The sequence below is a fragment of the Phlebotomus argentipes genome, unplaced genomic scaffold (assembly GCF_947086385.1).
Source record: "Phlebotomus argentipes unplaced genomic scaffold, Phlebotomus argentipes genome assembly contig_15, whole genome shotgun sequence".
NCBI classification, from domain to species: Eukaryota; Metazoa; Arthropoda; class Insecta; order Diptera; family Psychodidae; genus Phlebotomus; species Phlebotomus argentipes.
The window spans coordinates 16512117-16533394 of NW_026776181.1; the positions used below are offsets into that span (position 1 = coordinate 16512117).

The 21278-nt window shown below is 41.1% G+C and overlaps 2 protein-coding genes across 4 annotated transcripts; one reads left to right on the forward strand and one right to left on the reverse strand.

Moving 5' to 3' along the window:
* The first annotated feature begins 568 nt into the window (after positions 1-568).
* On the forward strand, positions 569-20625 carry LOC132263297 (uncharacterized). 3 transcript variants are annotated; one of them, XM_059762985.1, is made up of 4 exons: positions 569-942; positions 1009-1130; positions 1192-2148; positions 17358-17457. In XM_059762985.1, exons 1-3 carry the CDS (start codon positions 878-880, stop codon positions 1830-1832), a joined length of 828 nt encoding a protein of 275 aa, XP_059618968.1. In that variant the 5' UTR covers positions 569-877; the 3' UTR covers positions 1833-2148; positions 17358-17457. The 3 variants fall into 3 exon arrangements, with proteins under 3 accessions (XP_059618968.1, XP_059618969.1, XP_059618970.1); XM_059762986.1 differs by lacking the exons at positions 569-942; positions 1009-1130 and adding exons at positions 18796-19007; positions 20040-20625 and having other exon boundaries at positions 1975-2148; positions 17358-17748; XM_059762987.1 differs by lacking the exons at positions 569-942; positions 1009-1130; positions 17358-17457 and adding exons at positions 18796-19007; positions 20040-20624 and having other exon boundaries at positions 1975-2148.
* On the reverse strand, positions 8443-11241 carry LOC132262320 (BTB/POZ domain-containing protein KCTD12). The gene has a single exon (XM_059761567.1). It carries the CDS (start codon positions 10566-10568, stop codon positions 9870-9872), a length of 699 nt encoding a protein of 232 aa, XP_059617550.1. The 5' UTR covers positions 10569-11241; the 3' UTR covers positions 8443-9869.
* Positions 20626-21278: the final 653 nt, after the last annotated feature.

Consider the following 21278-nt stretch of genomic DNA (forward strand, 5'->3'; position numbering starts at 1 on the left):
CTTTTTTCGGTTTGTCGTCAATGTTTGCAGCGTGTGAAAAAGTTTATTGACATATCAGAGAGTTAAAAATGGAATGACATTCACATACACTCACCTGGAAATTGTTAATTTATTATAGTGACAAATTTAAATTTCAGTTGAGCGAGAGAAGAGAGAAAAAAACTATTAAAAAATCCCTATTGTTGATTGAAAATTAATAATTATATATGATATTGAAAGCATTGCATAACATTACATATGTAGCGAATCGATTCACTTCACATAGAAAATTGTTTATACTGAATTTTTATTTTCCCGCCAAATTTCCCCCTTTAAATGCTGTGTAACTCAAGAAAACTCAGTTACTTTCACGAATGAGCAAAAGGTTGTTGAATAAAAATATATAATTGATCGACTTACCAAATGTCTTTTCTTTCAATTCGAGCCAAAGTTGAGAATTTTAATAAGTGTTTTAATGGGTTAACAGCGATATTTTGGACACATTTTCCCTAAGATTGGTTGCTGTCCAGACTAACTTAACGCGAAAGTGCCACCGCTTAACGAAGATGTCAAGTCGTTTGGCAATTCTTAACCTGCCAAAGCAGCTGATAATTTCACAAAATATTGTTGTTTGTAAATAAAACGCAGAAAAAGTCCCTTTTTCCTGCAATTAGACGTAGTGAAGCGTGAATAATTGGCGAACAATGCCATATTTGTAATCTTTATTCTGGGAATCTCTCCCAATTTTAGCCGATGAGTGATAATCGCGATTTAATCCCGGACTAATTTGGTGGTTTTTCTGGGCTCTCTCTTGGCGACTCCCTTAATTTTTTTTAGTGATTGTCTTAAATTAGACCAATAATTCTGTAGGGAATACAGACAGAAGAGAACCCAGATAATGTCAAAGCTCTACCTTCTCCCAATTGCGGTCTATCTGCTCTTCCAGGTCACCTTCTTGGGCACGTAAGTGGCGAGATCTCGCAATGAGTCATCGCCGAGCTAAAGATTCTTTATTGCAAATCTGCTTAGATACATCGCTGCCATAGTTCAGGGTCATGTTGTGCCCACCATCCCTTACATTAGCGATGCGGCGACTTATTCCCCGGAGAGTTGCGTCTTCGGCCAGCTGATAAACATGGGCTGCGTTTTGCGTAAGAAATATCCACGCAATTCCTTTCCTCTTCAGCCACTCAATCTGCCCTCCTTCCGCAGTTGGCATCGTGATCTACATTCGCTTCCGGCAAATCTGCGTCCTGTGCGACTATCACGCCGATCTGAGGGACTCCACGGCGAAGCTGAACGGCCGGGCGCTCTGGATTGGCTTCGGTTCGTGCCTGGGCATCAGCATTGTGGCCAACTTCCAGGAGACCAACATCCACGTGATCCACCTCGTGGGCGCGTTCCTCTGCTTCGGCCTCGGCACTGTCTACTTCTGGATCCAGGCTGTGATCTCCTACTACCTGCAGCCGTACGTGGGCAGCATGTTCAAGGCGCACGTGCGCCTCTTCCTCTCCGTCGTGTGCACCATCTTCTTCATCATGGTGGCCGTGACGGGGATCATCTCGCACATCCTGTTCCGCGGCGAGGATCCCAGGAAGTGGTATCCCTCGGACGGCGGCTGGAAGTACCACGTGGCCAGCTCCATCTCCGAGTGGATCGTCGCCACCACCTTCTGCTTCTACATCCTCACCTTCACGGACGAGTTCCGCAGCCTCTCCGTCGACCATCCGACCATCCGAATCCTCGAGTACGAGATCCTGGTGGACGCAGACCTCGTGAGGAACTCCGACAGCAGCCCCCTGGCACCCTCGACGCCCCCGCCGACGCCCCAGAACAGCGTCATTCTCCTCTGAGCATATTTATTTGATAGAAAGTGTGAATAAAGTGATGAAATTTTAAACACCCGCGCTTTTACAGCCATCTGCGCCCTCTGCACGAGCATAGCGAAGCTGAAGCAGTGCGCAGTGAAAATAAAAGTGAACTTTGATCCCTTTTGACAGCCGGCAAAGTGTCAAAACAGCCCAGTGACAAGCATAAAATTTCACTTTTCAGTGCTTCTATTGCAGATAAATACAAGTGACTAATTGTGAAATTCGCACAAATTCAGAGCAATTGAGAGCCAGTGAACAGTGGAAGAAGTCTCAGTGAAGACAAACACATCAGAATAAGGTGAGGTCATTTCCAAATCTACCCGGAAAAAAGGCCAGTTTCCTTCCCCAAAATAATCTGGTTTCGCTAATGATAACACAAATTGAAGAGAATCTAATTTTTCTGCACTTTGGAGTTTGTGATACTTGAAGAATTCCTCTATAAGAAAAAACAACACTAATTATCTCGCATGATTTGCATTTCATCTTTATCAAATTTCTCTCATTTTCCCCCCCGAAGAATTCTGGTTGAAAGTTGTGAAATTATGCATGAAGAAGAACTTCTGTAATTCAAGCAATCATTGCTTACGTAAAAATTAATGAAAATTTACGATTTCCTACGAAATCAATAGAATCTGGTTAAGAATTCATAACAATTCGGTGTTCGAGGGTCAAATTACAGGTCAGAAAATTATTAGGCATTCGTCAGATTGATAGAAAATTCACGGTGATTTGTGTGGGAAAGTCGCGTAGAAGAAATCATAGGCGGAATAACACATTTTATGACGCTCTTCCAGATTTATCGGCTTACTGTCCTAAAAGTTCTTACACGAAATTGTGTCCTTAAACCCCCGTAAGTAGCGACATCTCTCCCCCAAATGTTGCAATCTTGAGGGGGCAATTACAGTGTGTGTATTGAGAATAGGAACGCCTTTTAGCTAATTCCCATTTCCGCTCTACATATTGCTTGCACTGCAATCAATTGTAGTCTCAAAGAGAGGGCAAATTTTCCACTGAATGTTGGAAGAGAAAAGCGGTCGAAGCGATGCTGTTGGAGTGAGAAGTACAAAGAGAGTAAATAAAAATCACCCAAAATCACCGGATTTGAGATTAGAACGGGAGAAAATAAAATCCAACCCTCTCGATTGTTGACTCCCTCCACAATTTCCACTTCCTCTGCTTTATGTTTATTTTCTCTGACTTTGTACAGCTTTTCCTCTGCTGTTTTTCCGTGCTTTTCCCACTGAAAGAAGCGCCCAAGAGAAGAAGGAGTTTAGTTGATTTCTCACACTGATTCAACAGCCTTAATCTCACCTTTCTGCAAAATTATGTTACGCAATCACTAAACTTGTCAGCATCAACACAATCAACCATTTCTGGCCAATTTGCAAGCAAGTTTTAAGCACTGAAAAGTGCCACTGAATAATTTCTCTCTCGCTCACCATGAATTTTTAAAGACTATCCTAACTTGTGTATCAGCAATTAAGTGTTGCTTGCTTGGGAGCAATATTTATTGGAAAATTGCACCGGAAAACTTCCACATGAATAAATTGTGCGAGAAAATAGCGCACAATATTGGCTTCCAATTGAAAATTCACATCACGGGTCTTTAAACTTTTCTCAGATGTTTTCTATGTTGGCTGGCACAAACATATTTCTATGCGGTGAAAAGCGGTGCATTTAACTCTCGGGAAACCCAAGAAAAATGCATTCCTGCGAGTTTTCAATTATACAGAGACTGTGTTTTACCCGCAAAACTTTCTGCCTTTTTCACTCTGGGGAAAAAGGCTTGAAAATTGAATTCTCATAGCGTTCAGAGTGTTCGGGAAATTCAGTAGAAAATCTCTACTTTATTAAATATTGCCTGAAAAATTATTTTCCTCCAACGCCACGAGCATGAAAAATCACTTTGTGAATTGAGTTATATACTGAGAATTTTTCCTGACATTCAAAAATATATCATTCTGAATTGCTGGGAAAGACGATGAAAATTCCCTCTCCCAGGAATTTCATGCACTCAATATTTAAATTGCTGTCCTTTCAATCCTCGGCAAATGAAATTCTTCTACCATCACAGATGTTTTTCCACGATGTCTCAAATCAAAATAAACTCACCGCGAGATTGAAATTCAAGATATAATGTGTACTTTTTCTATGTCTTCCAAGACATTCTCTCTGCAAACTAGCATTTCAACATCTGTCACTGCTCTAAGTTGTAATATTTTAATGCTTGATGCTTCCTTAATAAACTTTCTGTCATTTTTTTTCTCGTGTATTCTTCAGAATCTCGTGGCTTTTTGCTATAAAATTTACCAACAATAATACAAAACACGAACGACATTTTCCATTATGATTTATGAAAGGAGGAAGTTTATCAGTGAGAAAGGAAATTTCTTTTGCGCTCTGCACAAAATATTTTATATCTTGCATGTGGAAAAATACGATCCCTTCAAGGGGGAGATATTATGGTCACAATAATATAATATTTGCAATATTAGACGTTTAAATTAACGCAATATTTTAATGATTTTTACACTCATTTCTCCGATAACAATCTTATTGCTTTTCTAGGTTGTGTTAAATAACTTTTAGCTAAATTAAGTGACTAAATAACATCAGGAAACTGTGTTTATTACACTAATATTGATCATAACCTCTAAAATATTGTTTCAGGATACAAAATTGTCTATTTTAAGAGCTGTTTGTTTGATTTTCGGCTCCAAAATAGCAAATTTCGCGCTTGATTTTACTACAGCAATTAGTTCATTTCAAGAATTCTTTCAAATATCTCAAGGTAATTTTGAGGTTATGATGAACAATGTATTCAAGAGAGCGAATTAAAAGCTAATCACACCGAAATATTAGCTGGAAACTTAATATATCCCTTAAAATCTGTTTCTTTGTGAGTTTTGTCATGATAATTATGACCTAAATTTGAGGTTATGATTCTTTAAACGGTTAAAAAAACCTATACAATTCCGGAAAAACGGCGAAGAAAGTGCGGAAAGCGCATGTTTTAAGCACTGCTGCAGTTCTAGAAGTGTCTATGATTCTCCCACGGAAATCGTGGAAGTTTTGCCGTATTATCTCCCCCTTAGATCCCTTGGAATCTTCTTTTCACTGTGCATTTGCGCGGGATTTCGCCGAGCATTGAGAGAGAGAGATTAGCCAGTGAAGAGAGGCTTTGAATTATATTCATGCATATGCACCAGGAAAATTGTGCCAGTGGATTAAAAAGTTGAATATTGTGAGGAAATTAAAAATGGCTTCAATGCAGGTTTCGGAGTTGACAAGAAATGAGAGCTTTTGTCATCTCCATTTGCTGGGGAATTATTGAGAATTTGGCGAATTTCTGCTTCGTCCCTGCCAGAGTGTGTATTTGGGACGCGAATTGTCGTGATAATCCCCACTTCTCCTCGACAATTGTATGCAGATGTGTTGGAGCTTTGCAAGCTCAAGTGAGTATTTTTCAACGTGAAAAGCCCCGGACTTCCTCAAGGAGGGCTCTGCACATGGCCCCAGAGGATGGAAAAGTAAGAAAACTAGGTGAATGTTTATTTCAATATAGCGCACACAAATAGTATCGTGAATTGGAAATGTCTGTCGCATGCTTCGCTCTTCGGGGCTATATATGATGATGAGAAAGGTTGGAGGGAAGGAATTCTAACGTGATTCTATTTACACGCGGAGAAACGCTGAATGTTTGTGTTGTGCGCGGGGTGGAAAAGAGAGAGGGCAGAAAAAGGTGCGGGACAAATGTCGTGATGTGAGGAGGAATATGATGTTGGTGTATAAATAACAAATTGAATTCTCGAGAATGATTGATTTCCAGTCACTTGAGTCACATGTACAGATCCCTACTCAATTGACAAAGACAAACAAGGCGCAAAACACCCCAAATTGCCTAATATTTCCACGATATCCTCTCACTCTCCCTCTCTGTCTGCGCTCTGTGTTTGGTCGCGCGTCCAGTCGTGGCACTTTTAATAACATTAACCACATTTTCATTAATAAATCCACCGAGTGCGCGGGTCAAACGTGAGCGCAGAGAGCTTTTCCGTCATCAAAAGCATTTGGCATTCAAATGAAAATCCCCGCCATTGGCTGTGCATGTTCATTACCACAAAAATCCCCGACTTTGCACCTCCGTCCAAATGAGGTTCTCTCACTCAATAATTCATCACTATATGCAGTGCCATTCCGCCACTTCCAGCCGCGTCACTGATGGGAAATTAAATATTATATATATTTCCACGATATTCCGCGAAGAGGTGGGCGAGAGAACATTACAGAATTTATTGATAAATGTAACACATGTTGGTAGTTGAATTTTATTAGAAAATTCGAGGGTTGGCTCGCATTACATCGCGAGGCGTTCTCATGTTTAAAAACAATCTTATATGAGGGGTGAAAGGAGGGAGAAGAACAGACAAATATGTGACATTTGCCATTCCCTCCGCCTCTCTTCGTGGGCGCCCTGCCAGCTGAGGAAACACACCCTCGATCTATGTATGACTGCCACTAACGCGAAAGAGGCGGAAGATGAACTAAAGATAGTCTGGATGGCTTTTTGGTTTACCGAATTCAGCTCAGGTTTTCGCCAAAGCACCGAAAAAGCTTAGAAAGCCACAGAAAGCGGAGGTGGAAAAAAAATGTGAGATTTAGAATTTAGCAAACTGAAAACCAAAGCTTTGACCTAATATTCTTCAACCCCAGCAAAAAGTCTATTATGTGGACACATTTTGCAAACCGAAGGCTCAAGCGAAAACTATGAAAAGTCGATTTTTCATAGTTTTCGTCTTATGTATTAAAAACTTTGAGAAAAGTGCATTAAAAGTACGAAAAAAAATCTTTTAGCACTAGTTTGGATTAAATTGACTTGAAGACTATTTAAAATCGACTTTGGAAAGTTATATTTTCTGTTTTTCCATTCAATTTGCAATATTTTAGTCAAAATTTCCAATAAATATCAATAAAATCAACTCAAATAGAGCAATTTTAGCACTCTAATGCAAGATTGAAAGGTGTTTTGAGGTAAATTAGGTAAATTTTGCCTTGGAATTTTCACAGTTTTCGATGCACCCGTCGAAACAATGAAGTTCGTTAGGAGCAAATGAAAGTGGAGTGAAATTATTAAATGAATTTGACTGAATGCCAAATTGTCGCAGAGAAAAGTGTAATTAAATTGAAATTCTTGCACTTTTTACTCTCTCTTTTGTGTGTGTGTTTGTGTTCAAAAGAGCTGCCAATTTTCATTATTCTTTCTGGATGATAATTTAATTGATAAAAAAAAATTGTGAAACTCACTGAATAAAGAGAAAGAGAGGCAAAAAGAAATTGAAAATACAACTGACAATTCTACGCATTTGTGACAATAAAAGCCTGTGTAGCAACAGCGGAAAAAAGAGAAAGAAGTCATGTAGCATAAAAGTGTCATAGAGCGAATGAGGAAAAGCCAGCGAGGGAAGAAAATGTAGGTGATGCTGTTGAACAAAAGCCACAATAAGAGGAAAATTATGTCACACATTTCCTCGCTTGTTCACCCCCTTCCTGGACAGATAATGCCTCTCTCGCTGGCGCAACTTGGCAAAGGTGAAATATATTCAGAAGAGTGGGCAAGTTTTTGCCCCGGCAATTGCCATGGCGGAACAGCGAACGGAGGAAGTGCAGGAAGTGATTGAGAATGAAATGAGGAAGGCGAATGCAATTCCATGGATCTCCCTTTTTAGTACAATTGCAAGGGGAAATTAATGCATTTCCCACACTTTTTGTCGCGTGTATTATTTTTTCCACTGGCGCACTTCTAGTTTTTCATCAAAATGCACATTCACGCGGACTCTTTGGTGGCTTTTTTTGTCCACTGTTAACACGTGGAAAATGACGATGAGTGTGAATTTCAAGCTCTTTTCGGAGTAATTAATTGCTTTTGAAGCATCTCGCTTCGGTGAATATTGTCAATTCAGCTTGAATATCCCATTATTTACACTCGTGCACTCCTTCTAACTGTCCATTCCACATATTTGTCCTGAATATTTATTGCAATTCGTATTATATTCATTCATTACACATTCAAATCACGCGCAGTTCAATCACACTCAAAACTCCGGGGTGATATCAATGGAATGAATTGCATCCAATATATTCATGAGTCTCTCTCTCTTACTTAATTTACCAGATTAGGATAATTTGTCCTCCTTTCCACTCATCAATTGAACATTGGTGGATTAAGGGAAGAGAGTGAAGATCCTGAAATTGATTCTGTGACAAATTCCAGACGCCTGAATAGGGAAGAAGAAGTGTGCGTGTTTCTGTGTGTGTGGGAAAATCCGCCTGAGCTCTTGAGAAAAGTGGAGAGGCTGAAAAGAAAATTTGTGATACAATTTCGACTATTTGGCAATCGCTTAATCATTTGGTCCTGCGGATTCCTTCGCTGGAAAGGGAAACAATCGAGTTGAATCCATTGAATCGAGATGGATGACTGTTGAGACAGTCGGGCCCAATTGAAATGGAAAATAAATGAATGGCCTGGGTCAGGAGTTTATCGCCACCAAAGGGGGGGAAAATCAATAGGCAGATGGAAAATGAAACGATCGTCTTATTTACTCTAGATTATATCATCAATTATATTCTCACTATATCATCATTTTATTGTTGAATTTTCATTTTAACTACAATATCCTCACACTTTTATAATGGATTCATTATCATCTTTTACATTTACTTTACTTTTTTTTTGGATAAATCCCCACTGAAAGATTAACTAGACTTTCTCCATTTTTCTTCACCACACGCGCGCTTGAGTTTCCGTTTCTTCTTTCGCTCTCACTCTCTCTCTCTCTCTCCCACTCTTTGTTCTATGTTAGTTTGAAAGGAGATTTTCATCTCATCTGATGTGAAAATGAAAATGCATTTTACACTCTTGCAATTCCAGAGATTTTATCGTCATGTACTAGAATTAAATACTAATCTCACCACTTAGTTACATCATTATCTTGATTTTCGTTTTCACTATATTATAGCATTTTATCTATTTTTCTTTCTTTTGAATACTTTTTGAGATTTCTTCGTCTATTTTCTTTATTATACTTCAAACACACTGCTTTTCTGTGAATGTCAAAAAGTTTCCTTCATAATCTTTTTTTTTTCTTCTTTTACTATTATATTGTTATCAATTGAAAATAAGCGACTATTCATTACAGTCGACACAAGTTTCTGGGCTGAGGAGATAAACTTTCTAAAATGGAATGTGAACAAACTCAAGTCTTACCTTCAATTTTCTCTTCAATCAATTATAAATTCTCTTGTCAAAACTTCAACTTTAACCGGGAAAGAGAGTTTAAACTATATTCTTCTTTCTTTTGATAAAATACTTGAATTCATTTCTTTTCACTAAATATTGTTATGTACATAATAATATATAATTTTTTTTTTTTTGAAAAATTTGCTTCTCTGATACACTACGGAAATACTATTTTTCTTTAAGGGTTACTTCTACCCTCCTCTTCTTTGAAGTATAGACATTTTTCCTCTTTCATCTCCTAAAAGTGGTGTTTTTTTTTATCACAATTACATTTAAGGGGTTTGTGTGGTTGATTTTTTATTCTTTTTCAACTTGGAGGAAGAGAAAATATATATATTATTGGCTACTGTGACTGTAAGTTTTCACCCCAACGATTGGCGGGAAACCCCAAAAGAATTTTTCAATGTCGATTGGATGCGGAAAAGTTCTCTTCACTCTTTTTTTTTCATTCTTCGGGAAAGCAATTCTTTTTCATTAATCATCTCGGTTTTCTCGCAAGTGCAATAAATTCTTTCTCCCAGGGAATTGTAATAAAGTTTCTGAGGTTTGGCGGTGGTGAAAATGTGGGGCGGGGTGGGGGAAGAGGAAATCAATGGATTGATTTTTTTGCTTTTGGTGGAAATCGAGGAGGAATCACAGAGATTAGAGTGTGAGAAAGGTGGGAAGAATTGTTCCCGGCGGACAAACTTGTCCCGGCTGAGAAGCTCTTTAAGTCCATCACTTTAGTCACGGATAAACACAAACTCATTGTAGTGATTCCATCGGTTCTCCTCCACGTCCACGCCTGGCTTCAGCTCCGTGGCCGCGCCGGCTGTGCCGGAGCCACAGCTGCCCGCCAGGCGGAAGCCCTGGTCCTGGAGCATGTCGAAGGCCTGCTCGATGAAGCAGTGCTTGAGGAAGAAGCGCGACGTGTACCTGTCCGGGCCGCCGTGGTCGGGATCCCTGGACTCGTTGAGCGTGTCGCCGAAGACGTCTCGGCAGAGCGCCACGCGTCCGCACACGAGAATCCTGGACAGCTTCCGGAATTTCACGTCGGCCAGGCCGTCCTTGCCGAACTGGAAGCTTCCGCGGTAGCCGACGGTGATGCATCCCGTTGGTCTGGCCTCCGACAGCCCGGAGAGACACTTCAGCAGTCCAGCCAGGCGGAAGTGCTCAGCCTCGCGCCGCAGTCGCTCGTTCTCCCGGAAGCCATCGGGCAGCGTGAGCGTGCCGTCGCGCAGATAGTCGAGGATGTAGCGGAAGAGAACACCGTCGCGATCGAGGAAGAAGCGCCCCTTGGCGTCCTTCTCCAGATCCGCCGCACTCCCTGTGAAAATCTCCGCCAGGCGCGAATCCTCGTCCGCCCGGAGCGTCTTCAGGGCGGCAGAATAGTGAACACCGCCAACATTGAGCTCCACCAGAGCCGGAAAACTCTCACTCATGATGACTCTCGCGTGTCACTGTTGTCTCTCAAATTACGGGGGTTTTGGTCTCGTGTGTACTTCCTCTCCTTGCACTGTGACTGCCTTCTTACATTGGCACTGAATGAGAATTCGGCGGAAAAATCGATTGCCACTTCCTGTCTTTCTCTCTCTCTTGTTGCGCTCTCGAAAAGTGTGACTTTTTATCCCTCCTAATGCACACTCTCACCCTTCTTACATTGGTGATCCGTGACTTGGTGAGAAATTGCTTAAAGAGGAAAATTCACTTTCCCCAAATATCAACCAACACACACACACGCACGCACACACCGCATGAACGGGGGTGGGAAAAAAAATAGAACTATCGCGCGAAACTGTGAGGATCAGCGGGAGAGAATTGGTCAATTCCAGAGCTTGTGAAAAATTGATTCCGACCAATTTTCCACTCGCTTTCCCCGTCGGAACTGCCTGGGCAGCACACTGCTTGCGATCCCACGGGCACTGTGAAAACTCCCACGATGGTTGTCCCTCTTTCACCGTTTTCGGCCTCTCCCCACGAATCCTGTGTGTGCCTCCCTTTTCCCCCCTTCCTGAGGGACACACAGAGGCAAGAAAAGAGGTGCAAAGAAGTGGAGAAGTGGAGCAACCAGTTAGCGATCAACTCACGTTTAGCTCCAGTGCACACAGTAAATAAACTGAAGGGAAAAAATTTCTCAAGCTCTCTCTCACTGAAATTTCCTCCACTCCGAACACACTGATAAGGGAAATATACACATCGAAATCACACACATTGTCACTGCCAGAGCTTTCCCGCCACGCACACTCTCTCGCTCTCACGGCGCGGAAGCTTTTTCGCTCAAGGGGTTAACCATGCTGGGAAAGAATTGACTAGATTTTGGACAAATCATCAATTAATGGCTACAATTTCACGTAAAAATATCTCACAAAATCACACTTTCTGGACAAATTTGGGGAGAACTTTTCAAATATCAAAAGCTCAGAATACTCCGCATTATTACCCCCTTTTTCCACACAGAGCTTTCATTGCCTCTCACTTCATATCGTCATATCTCTGCACGAGTGTATTTGTGTCTTCTTTGCCCACAAACCACCAACTTGGCTGGTAAATAAGTGGCAACGCGTATGAAAGGTGAAATTCTTGCTTTTGACGCTGTGTAAAATGCAAAAACCCTCTGAAATCCGCTCGACGGCGGAGCCAAAAGCTCCTTTTAGGACTTTCATGCGCTCGAGTGTGTTGGTGGAAAAGTGTGTTGCTTGCGCACAGCATCCGAAATCAATACGAGCACTTCTCCATCTCACTCTCGCACACAGCCTCAACTTTTCCACTGCTGGGAAAATTCATCCTATTGTGTGTATGTTCATTTTAAGTATAATTTTATGTTATACACTCCTCGCATAGTATTTCGTCCTGTCCCGCATGATCCTCCACAGATGAGCAGAAGTGGAATGAGGAGCCTTTTGCCCTCTTCGCCCCCTTTGAGAGACAGGAGAATATAAGGTCGCAGAGCCATGCTAAGGCCCGGAGACTTTGCAATGTGTTCAAATCGGGATTAAATGGGGATTACAATGCGATGAATAGTGATTAGGTTTGAGTTTCTCTGTCGCGCCTATCTTTAAACCTTGACTTGACAACCATTGAACTTGCTCGCAAACGCATCCATTCTGGGTATCACTTACCTTTCCTCCGCCACTCAGCATTGGAGCTCTTCTCGCCTCTCTGTCAATGCTCTTTGGGCGAAAATCTGAGACAGTGAAATATATTTTGTAGTTTAGAGATTTTGAGGCACTTGAAGTGGTTTTTCCTCTGTCCTCTTTCTCTCTCTCTGTCTTTCTGTGTGTATGGAAATGTGTGAAATCAACTGTGCAGAAAAATAATGGAAAATATACATTGTGAAAGGGAATTGGATAGGGTGAAACGAGCAGAAGCGAGGAGAGAACATTGATAATATTCCATTTGAACTTTGTGCAGAGTGAAACTCTTTTCCATCCTTGCCTCTCGTCACATCTTGATGTTGCCAACATCCCCACACACAGCTATATATACACCACTTTCCCTCGAGCCCATTGCCATTCGGCAACTCAAACAGTATCAAATACAATGGAATTTTCATACAAAGTTTCCATGAGGTCCTTTTGTTATATTAGCCCATCCACTTTCTCTCTCTCTCTCTCTCTCTGTGCGAAAAGTACACACGAGTTATTTTTGCGAAAAAGGGGGAAGAGAAACACGAGATAATGTAATTTAATTGTTGTACCCAACTTGAGTCGTCTTCGTGACAACCATTCTGCGCCAAAACACATTGATTGGCCGCTTCTTTGAGCCCACTTGCAAGACTGCGTGATTGATGTTCTCGCCTCTATTTGCCATCCTGAGGTCAAGAGAAACTTTTCTCCATCACTGCTCATCAACATGATGATTATTATGATGGTCGGGAGTTACTTTGCGGGCAAAAAGTGACACAAATCTGTCAAAAGAGGGACGCAAACTAACAATTTTCACATTTCAATTTATCTCCTGCTCTAGACAAAATTCCATGGGGGAGATAAGATATGCCTTAAATCTGTATACCACTTCTTGACACACTTCTGCAGTTTCTGTGCAGAATCTTCAACACTTCAGACACTTCTGAACGTCTTTGAAGGCATTTTTTACACTCATTTAATACCAGGAATTTGTTTGCCTTTCGAAAAAGCGTAGAAGAATTCTAATTTAATTGTTAGGTTATGAATCCTTCTTGGACGCATTTTAATCCTTTCAAACTTGAATCGATTAAATATTGTGAATATCAAAATATTTGTACTAGATTTTGGCACTTTGAAGCGCAAACCGCGGAAATCATCACGCAAAGAAACATTCTTCTAGACAGAAATGACATTTTTGAGGTTATGATTGACTTTCAAGCATTTTCTCAGCCAATATGAGATTATTTTGAACAAAATTACTCAAATTGTTAGGGAAATGTGAAATATTCCCAGATTAGACATAAATTTGATGGTTTTAAGGGTTAGAAAAGCATTAAAACATGTGAAACACTTCCGATCACAATATCTGTCCCTTTGGAGCATTCCAATCAAGATCGCCAATAGAATCTTGACCATTTCCATCTCTGTTTCCTAGTAAAAAGAATCTGTGAGGGAAAAAAACGTGTTCCTGTCGAGAGAAGAAGAAAAAACAGACAGCAAATGTAAAGTATTTTGTGCGGAAAACAGGGGAAATAGGAAAACACATTGGTGGTGGGTGAATTTGGGGTTGAAAGGGAAGAAAACACACAACCCCAAAAGCGAGATTTTGGCTGAACGTTTGGACTGACAGTGAAAATAAATGGGTCAAAGGGTATTCCGACGGAGGCGAAGCCGGAGAGTGGACAAAGTTGAAAATTTGAATTGCATTTTCACAATCCTTTCAGTCCCTTTTATTGTCATCCACCCATGCCAAGAATTCAATTTGGCCCAGAATAGCGTGGAAATTCACGCCGAGGGAGAGTTTTTCGCCTATATTTTCCTTTTCTGCCACTTGTGGGGAGACATTTTTCACACACAGAGAAATCATTTTTCATAATCTCCGTGCAGAGAAGAAAGTCACACGGAGAATCTGTACAAATTTCCACAATAAAAAAGGACTTCTATGAGCTCTCCTTTGCCACACACACACACACACGCGAGGGTGAAAGAGCGCCGAAAGGGGAAAAATGGTGACGGAGTGTGTTAAAGTGTAAAAGAGTGTCTCTGGAAAATGTAGATTAACTCAAATCATGTTTCTTTAATCTCTTTCTCTGGCTTCCGCCCGTCATAGAAGCGCCCTCGGGGGGTTGAGAGAGAGAGAGTGAATAAAAAGAAGAAAGATGGGGAAGGAGTGCGAAAGACACTTAAATTCCTTTACTAGCGATCATTCTGACATATTTTCCTCATGCGTCTTTATTGCGACTTCGCCTCACCCTCGTCATTAAAGCAACATTATTTACCACACCATAATCCCACTCTCTCTCTCTCTCTCTCATTCTCCTTCTCTTTTCCACGCTGATTTCTATGGGAATTACTGCACAGATCCGCGTACAAGCCTTAAAAATTCAATTTAAATCCATCCACGTGAAATTCCCATGCAATCATATATATTTTTTTCCTTTCGGTGAGCGCTGAAAAGGAGCACCTAGAGGAGCCTAATCCTATTGCAGAGTGAGGGCGGAAGGTGGAGAGCGAGACAGAAATTGTAATAAGATTTTTGCTTTTACATTTCTTACCCGGCAAGATTAAATCGATAGCAAATATATATTTGGCAATTTCGTGGAACGAATTTCTAATATATTTTAAGGTAATTTGACTTGAGATTCGTACTTGCCGTGAGCTATAAATTTAATTTTTGCCAATTTTCTCATTCCAATTTGCAATGTTATTTCAATTCGGAAAATGTGTGTGCTTTTTTCTCTCCCCTTTTTTGTGTGCGCGGCAAACCTAATTCATATTTCAACATTTCTAATGAAAAGGCCTTTTGACTTAGGCAATTTCTTTTTTTTTCTGGAGAAGAGAGAGAGAAAAACAGCGAAAAAGGCACATTTTTCATATATCTGTAATATATTCTTCTCCATCATCGTCACTCAGGCCGTGAGGGTGTTTTGGGGCTTTATCAAAATTGTTTATCAGCCACAACGAGAGGCGGCGGCGTTTGGGGCGCGCGCGAGGATATGACGAAATATGAAAAGTTGGCGGATGGCAGAAAGTGCGAGCTTTTGCCATGGCAGAAGTGTGTTGTGTGTATCTGTGATGGCCTGGTGAGTGGGAAATTCCAATAATGGGCCCTCCTGATGGCGAAAGGAAGGCCAGAGACACACAAAAAGCAATGCCCGACCAAATTTGTGCGGATGGAAAACTTTCAGCCACGGGTTCTGGGCTGTGATCCCTCAAGAATTCCATCCTGCTGCCCATCCTCTTGTCCTCCAGGCGCCCCCAACAGCGTCAGGGTGTCACTTTCTAAGCACTCTTCGTGCCTGAATTTACCTAATTTCGCCCTGACTTTCTCAGAGGGGGGAAAAGGAAAGTTTGTCGATTCGATATCTCAGGCTTTCTCTCGTTCCTCCCGCGTGTCTGCACTGCTAATTAATTTGCTGAAGAAGCTCAATTGGAGTATCATCAAATTAAATGATTTTCACAACATTTTCTCTCCTCACTCGTCTATTTGTTTTTCCACACTTTGCCCCCAACATTGGGGGTGCAAAAGAAGCGCCGCCACACCTCAAAACACTGTGCCCCAAACTCCGGAAAGGGAGGATCCAATTAATAGGAAAAAGGAGCTGCTCTCACAGTTTTTGAGTAATTACTTTTGCCTCCTTTCTCTGCTGCTGTCGCAGCAAATGGTCAAGTTAGGCAGAAGAAAGAGTTGACGAAATATTGGCCAAATTAAATACTGCAAAGTGTATTCGAAGAAAGCTCGTTAAAGTCAAGGAACTTGTCTCCTTTTGCCGCGGGGTTGGAAGAGTAAAATAACCAAAGGGATGTTAATTAAAAGTCCAATTACCGGAATGCTAAAAAGAAAGGGCCAAAGTGAATCAAGAGGTGATGAATTTAGGTGGAAAAAAAGGAAGAACAGTTTCTTGTCATTTCCCATTCCATCATTTGGGCTTTTCACAACTCATCATATTCATCCAATTTGCCATCGAAGAGACTCACTTCTCTTCCTCACTTCGTCACTATTTATGGCATTTTCCACGGGAGAAGTCAGGAGTTTATCTGAGATTTAAATAACCCCCTTTCATCATCGTCCTTTGACATTCTGTGTAGCCTTTTGTCCTTCCCGTCATGTGAATTCTGCCCCACTTTGCTCTCGCCAACCTCTTTCTCTCCTGATTAGCACGCCAGCGATTGAGCTCCGGAGGCTGTGAAAGAGAGTCGACAGCTTCAAAAGAGCCAACAGACAGATAGGCGACAGTACATGACGTGACAATTACGAGCCATAGTTTTTCTGCCATGAAAACACCCCAAATAAAAAGAGGGCTGATGAGAGAGAGAGATGAACAAATTCGCACACGTTTTTTTTTGTGTCCCAAAAACTAATTTGTAACATAAATTTTGTGGGTTTCTCTTCACGACCACGCTCTGTGGATTCAGTGCTAGAACAAATGAATGATGTAGAGCCTTAATAATTGGATTAAATGTTGTGTGTGTGTGTGTGTTTACTTCCTGGGGAAACTTCCTGACATGTTATAGTTGGGAACAAAAATAAACTTGTAATCTCACCTCGCCATTTGCCCTCCCACCAGTTCTCTTACTATAGTTTTTTTTCCCTGCTCCTCTGCTCCATCGTCATCCTAAATTATCATCATTGCACAGCATGAATTTTCCCATGGAAAGCGAGAGAGAGAGAGAGAAGGAGGAACGTGCGATGGCGTGGGAAGAAAAGGCCACCCAAGAAACTCACCCTCATGCGTCTTGTGTCTTTGGGGAATCATGCGAAAACGAGGATTTTGCAACAGGATTTTCTCCTGTGCCGCATAAATATTTGATAAACCGCACCATCCAAATGGATTTCCTATTAATTTCCCCTATTCCTCGACAAAAATTCAATTTAATCCACCCAGAGTGTCTCTTGAAACTTAACTCTGTCACAAACTTCATTCGAAGCTCTTCCATTTCATGTAATGCTTGAAGAATTTTTGTGCTGTTTTTTTTTTCTTTTTTGGAGAGAGTTTTTCACTGACTAAAACAGCCCTGATTGTGAGATTAAATATATCCCACGTTTGCAGTGAATGGAGGAAAGAGAGGAAGATGATTTCTAGTGAGGACTAATTTAATTTTCAGTTTGGACTGCTCATCATCTGGCGCAGGAGGAATTTTCCATCGCGCACGCCGTCCAAGGAAGGGCAAAAGAAAAAGTTCACAGAGACGCAGAGGAGTGGCTTAAGAGGCTGAAGAATAAGGAGAAGAAAAAAAACCCGTCGAGGAGGAAAATATCCACACTGGGAATTATTTTAAGAAAATTTACAATAATAGTATAAAAGGAGGCACGAAAAAGTCCACCCATCGCCCAAGGAAAAGCTCTCCTGAGAGACTCTTGTTCGCATACAGTTTTTTTTTTCTTCCGACCCACGGCAAAAAGGAGGAAAATTATGGTTGTTTGTCGTGTCACGCAGAGATTTGGGGCTCTTGGAGCGGCTTTTGTTGCTCTTCGCCTTTTGTCCACCACATCAAGGTATTTCTGCTGCCTTTGGCCCACTCACTTTCTCTCCCTCTCACTCTCTCTCTCTCCCTCTCTCTCATTGGCAAGCTCTGGGGGAGGAAAAGCGGGTGGCCTAAAAGGAAAATATGTGACAGTGGTTGAAGAAGAAAAAAATTTATAATTACCCAACCGAGTGGATAAAAAATATTTCCCTGGTATTTCTTGGCATCCCTCACAGACCAATAAAACTCCTCCAAGCATTATTTTCCTCCAAGACCACGAGAGAGTCTTGAGAGAGAGAGAGAGAAAGAAGGAGCAGGAAATTTATTTGAGTCCAAAACTTTTGTGAGCTTTGTCGCTGCTTCGCTTTCAGGCAAATTGCACACAAATTTACAAAGTATTTTCTGGGCATACAATATATATATATACACATATATATGTATGTAATAAAATAAATTGAGAAATCGAGAGCACGAGTGAGACAAAGTGAAGCTCTTTGATAATGAAATTGTCTCAAGAGAATCTTTTCGCATAATTAATTCAGGCAATTTTGAGGAAAATTGTGCTTAATTAAATAATCCATGAAGTGACTCAAGGATGAAGATTCCATGGGTTTTTCGTATAGCAACACTTCCCCTCAATAATTCACATTGAAAATCTCATCTAAATATTATTCATTCAGTTGAAAAGATGGAAAAATTTTCACCCCCCCGCCCATGCATGATGTGCCAGTGAATATTCCTGCAAATTAACACACAACAACAACAGCAGAGAGGGTGAGAGAGAGAGGGTGAGCTTTTTGCCATGCGGCTCATAAAAGCTGTGGCGCGCGATAAAAAAAAAGAGCTGCCCACTGATTAATTATCCAGGCGCAATGCTGAAGCACGGCGCTGGCTAATAAAACGTTAAATTAAGACTGGCAGGAGAGCAGAAATTCCGCAGATAAAATTTTAATGAATATTCAGGGACTCCGTGTGGCTCTGGCCGTGAAATTACCGTGATAATAGTGTCCGGCAGTCACTGTGCTGAGGGATGATGAATGGGGCGAGCTCACCTGTGCTGTGTCCTTTCCTTTTGCAGAGTGATGGCGTGCTCAGCCGACCAGGGTGACCCCAAGACGGCCACGTCCGTGTATGACTTCACGGCCAACGACATCAAAGGACAGCCGGTGAGCCTGGACAAATACCGCGGCCATCCGCTCGTGATCGTCAACGTGGCCTCCAAGTGCGGCTACACGGCGCAGCACTACAAGGAGCTCAATGAGCTCTACGACGAGTTCGCAGAGGCCAAAGGTCAGTAACAGGATCAAATAACATTCAGCTAAGGATAAATTAACGACTCTATCGTGGAAGATTGCCATTTATCAAGAGAACAAGTTGAGAATTTAGCGTTAAAAAACGCTGCGAAATTGACTAAATTTACCTCAAAACACCTTCTAATCGTCCATTAAAGGGCTAATATTGCTCTGTAACAATTATTTTGTGAATTTTCCAGCTCATTTTATTGCTATTTATAAAGTGAAGTTCTTAAAGTACTTTTTTTTTTTAATTCTCAATTTAGAAAAAAATGAAAATATATGGCAAATATTGTGTTCATTCAAAATCTAAGAACATTTTAGGAAGATTCGGAGAATCTAAAATTAATATGCTTATCAAAGAAGCCATTTTTCAAAGTAAAATATCTAAATTTTTTAGCAGTTAAACAGAAGAAGAGCTTTTGAAAAATACATAAAACATTTCCGACTTTTCATTGCAAAAATACGCTTAAATTTATACTTTCTGGGGACGTTTTTGACCCTCAAACTCAAATACGATTGAGAGATATTTAATTAATTTTTGCTCAAAATCTCGCTAGAGCAAAGTTAGGCGATGTTTTTTAGACAGAATCTGGCAGTGAGTGAATAAAAATCACCAATTTATAGTCATAACTGAAATGAAAAAGCTCTTAAACTCAACTATGGCAATAACTACTTATTGCCGCCGTAAGATTACTCTATTATGCTGGCAAACGAGAGGACTTAAAATTACTGCCACACTCTCTTCACTTCCCTGTTTATTGTCCAACGACAAAGAAACCCATTTTCTAACTGTAGGAGAAACAATTCTCTGCAGCTCTTTACTTAAATTGGAGGAAACTTTGAGAAATATTGTGGGAAATTACACTTTTTGTGCCACACAATATAAGGAGGAGAGTTTTCCCAGAGAATTTCATTTGCTCAAGAGCAAGAAACAGGACAAAGACTGAGTGGATTTTTGTCTCGTTGTGATGTGAAACAATATGCTCAGTTTGACGTGAAATTCAATATAAGTTTAATCATGTTGCAGGTCTGAGGATTCTCGCCTTTCCCTGTGACCAGTTTGCCCATCAGGAGCCGGGCACAAGTGAGGAGATTGAGTGCTTCGTGCGTGATCGAAAGGTGAAATTTGACCTGTTCGAGAAGGTGGACGTCAATGGGAAGACGGCTCATCCTCTGTTTGAGTTCCTCAAGAACAAACAGAAGGGGACGCTGTTTGACTTCATCAAGTGGAACTTCACTAAGTTCATCATTGACAAGGAGGGACAGCCGGTGGAGAGACACGGACCGAGCACCAGTCCGCATGAGATGAGGAAGAATCTGGAGAAGTACTTCTAAATCACTTCTGCAACGGCCAATTTAATTGACACACGCGCAACTTTTCCTATTACCCCAAATTCTCTTTGATACGCGAGGTGCGAACCTAATCAATATATATATACGTTCTCTTTGCCACCTCTTAGGCCTCTTAGGCGTCTCTGGTAGTTGAAGTTCTGCTGAAGAAATATAACTTTTTTTATCTATGTACTGCTGCTGAAGTCAATAAATATGTTCTTTTTTCTTCGCGCCCTCTTGAAGAGGAAGAAAATGAGGGCGCGCGCGTGAAAATTCTTAGCAATGTGTGACATCTTCTTAGAGCGATTACAGCGATTACAGACAAGCCGATTATCCATGGGAGATTCAGCAAGAACGCGAGTATGACTGACACTTCGCTTAGCCACAAAACGCGAATAATCCCTCGATATATCGAAGGTTCAGCTGTTTTTTGGAGGTTATCGAAAGGCAAAATGGCGAATCTCTTGCGAATGATTTCCTGGATTATTAAAATCATCAAATTCTTCTGCGAATCATCAATTTTCGCAATTTTAACGTTAAATTTCACGCTTTTGAAGTATGCAAATCAACTGACAGCTGAACAACTGAAACACAATGAAGCAAAATTGTCGCTAGTGTCGAAAAAGAAGAATAACTCCTGAGTGTGTTTAGCGCCAATTCATCCACGAATTATCGCTGATCCGACCTTTACACACTCCAAACTCTCACGGACGATTGATCCGAGTTCGCGCCGATTCGAGGATAATCGGCAAGTCTGTAATCGCTCTAACTCTCACGCTCAACTCTTCAATTTAGATGCAAATTGATTGACATTCTTCTCCAGCCGCGCGTCTCACACTCCGCAATGGGGAATTTCATTCCCGACTTTTCCCGAGGAGTTGAATGAAATTGAGAAATGGCCTCATTTTCCACTCACCCAAATATATATTCACCA

Bases quoted from the DNA above. Each gene is read 5' to 3' on its own strand.
- LOC132263297 (XM_059762985.1), top strand. From the start codon at position 878: ATGTCAAAGCTCTACCTTCTCCCAATTGCGGTCTATCTGCTCTTCCAG. The intron at 943-1,008 runs GTAAGTGGCGAG...AAATCTGCTTAG, and splicing joins CAGGTCACCTTCTTGGGCAC to ATACATCGCTGCCATAGTTC. The intron at 1,131-1,191 runs GTAAGAAATATC...CTCCTTCCGCAG, and splicing joins AAACATGGGCTGCGTTTTGC to TTGGCATCGTGATCTACATT.
- LOC132262320 (XM_059761567.1), bottom strand. From the start codon at position 10,568: ATGAGTGAGAGTTTTCCGGCTCTGGTGGAGCTCAATGTTGGCGGTGTT.